The sequence below is a fragment of the Empidonax traillii genome, unplaced genomic scaffold (assembly GCF_003031625.1).
Source record: "Empidonax traillii isolate 1590-97213 ecotype Southwest subspecies unplaced genomic scaffold, ASM303162v1 scaffold1763:size117533, whole genome shotgun sequence".
NCBI lineage: Eukaryota > Metazoa > Chordata > Aves > Passeriformes > Tyrannidae > Empidonax > Empidonax traillii.
The window spans coordinates 114,735-115,600 of NW_020956956.1; the positions used below are offsets into that span (position 1 = coordinate 114,735).

General features: G+C 54.2%; 1 protein-coding gene across 3 annotated transcripts in view; it reads right to left on the minus strand.

Annotated features, from left to right (window-relative positions):
• Positions 1-664, minus strand: part of LOC114070958 — a 12,653-nt gene extending 11,989 nt beyond the window's left edge. Inside the window, exons 1-2 of one of the 3 annotated variants that reach the window (XM_027908589.1) lie at positions 441-662; positions 50-211 (exon numbers count right to left, since the gene is read on the minus strand). In XM_027908589.1, coding sequence (XP_027764390.1) covers positions 50-211; positions 441-536 — 258 coding nt within the window. In that variant the 5' untranslated portion in view covers positions 537-662. Of the gene's footprint in view, positions 1-49; positions 212-440 lie in introns of all 3 variants that reach the window. The other 2 variants (XM_027908591.1, XM_027908590.1) reach the window with 2 other exon arrangements.
• Positions 665-866: the final 202 nt, after the last annotated feature.

An 866-nucleotide genomic window follows, 5' to 3' on the forward strand; every position in this document is an offset into this window, starting at 1 on the left:
AACCCGCTTGGAGAGGGCTGTCCTTGATCAGCCCAACATCCAAACTGACCTTGTTATCAGTGGTGACAAAGCCCCGTCTCCTCAGCAACTTCAGGACATCCTTACGTTTATGGTAGCCCCTCAGGTGGGGGTCGTGCAGGCAGTTGTACTGTATAGTGAGGTGGTGGTTGTAGGGGTCGTCCAGGGTGAAATAAGGAAATGGTTGGTGAAGCTGTAAGAGAGAGTACAAAGGAAGCAGAAGAGAGAAGCAAAGAGGTGCCGCTTGGTGCTTGTGAAAAGGTGCCACAAACTGGTGCAGAGAACTGGCAAATCCTTTCTCTCTGCATTCCAGGGAGCTTGGAGCTTCCCTGCACTGCCCAGCCCTGTCCAACTGAAGGGCTGCAGCTCCTGCTGTAGAGCAGGCAGTCATAGGAACTCCTCGACCTGAGGCGTTGCTTTACCTTTTCCCCCAGCTTTCCCCTGCAGAAGACAGGCTTGGATCCGGGCTTCACAGGAATCTTGACCCCAACTGGAAGGCTCAGCAGGTCAGAATCCATTTCAGTGGTATCCCTTTTTCCCAGGGGATATTCTGGGGCTGAGCTGGGAACACACAGACACCCAGGCAGACCTGCCAGAGGGATGGGCTGTTGGGATAACTGTGGGGAGGGTGCCTGCAGCAGCACAGATCTCCTTCCCACCCCGGGATGGGGGTGGGTTTGTGGCAGCTTTTCAAAATCTTATTTGGAGCTGGTGCTGCCCCCCCCCCGCAGTGTCCCTTTGTTACATCCTTTATCCCCCTGTATCCCACTATATCACAATACACCCAGTAGTGCCTCTGCCTTTTGGCAGGACACCAGCAATGAGATGGTGCTCCACAATTCCTTCCA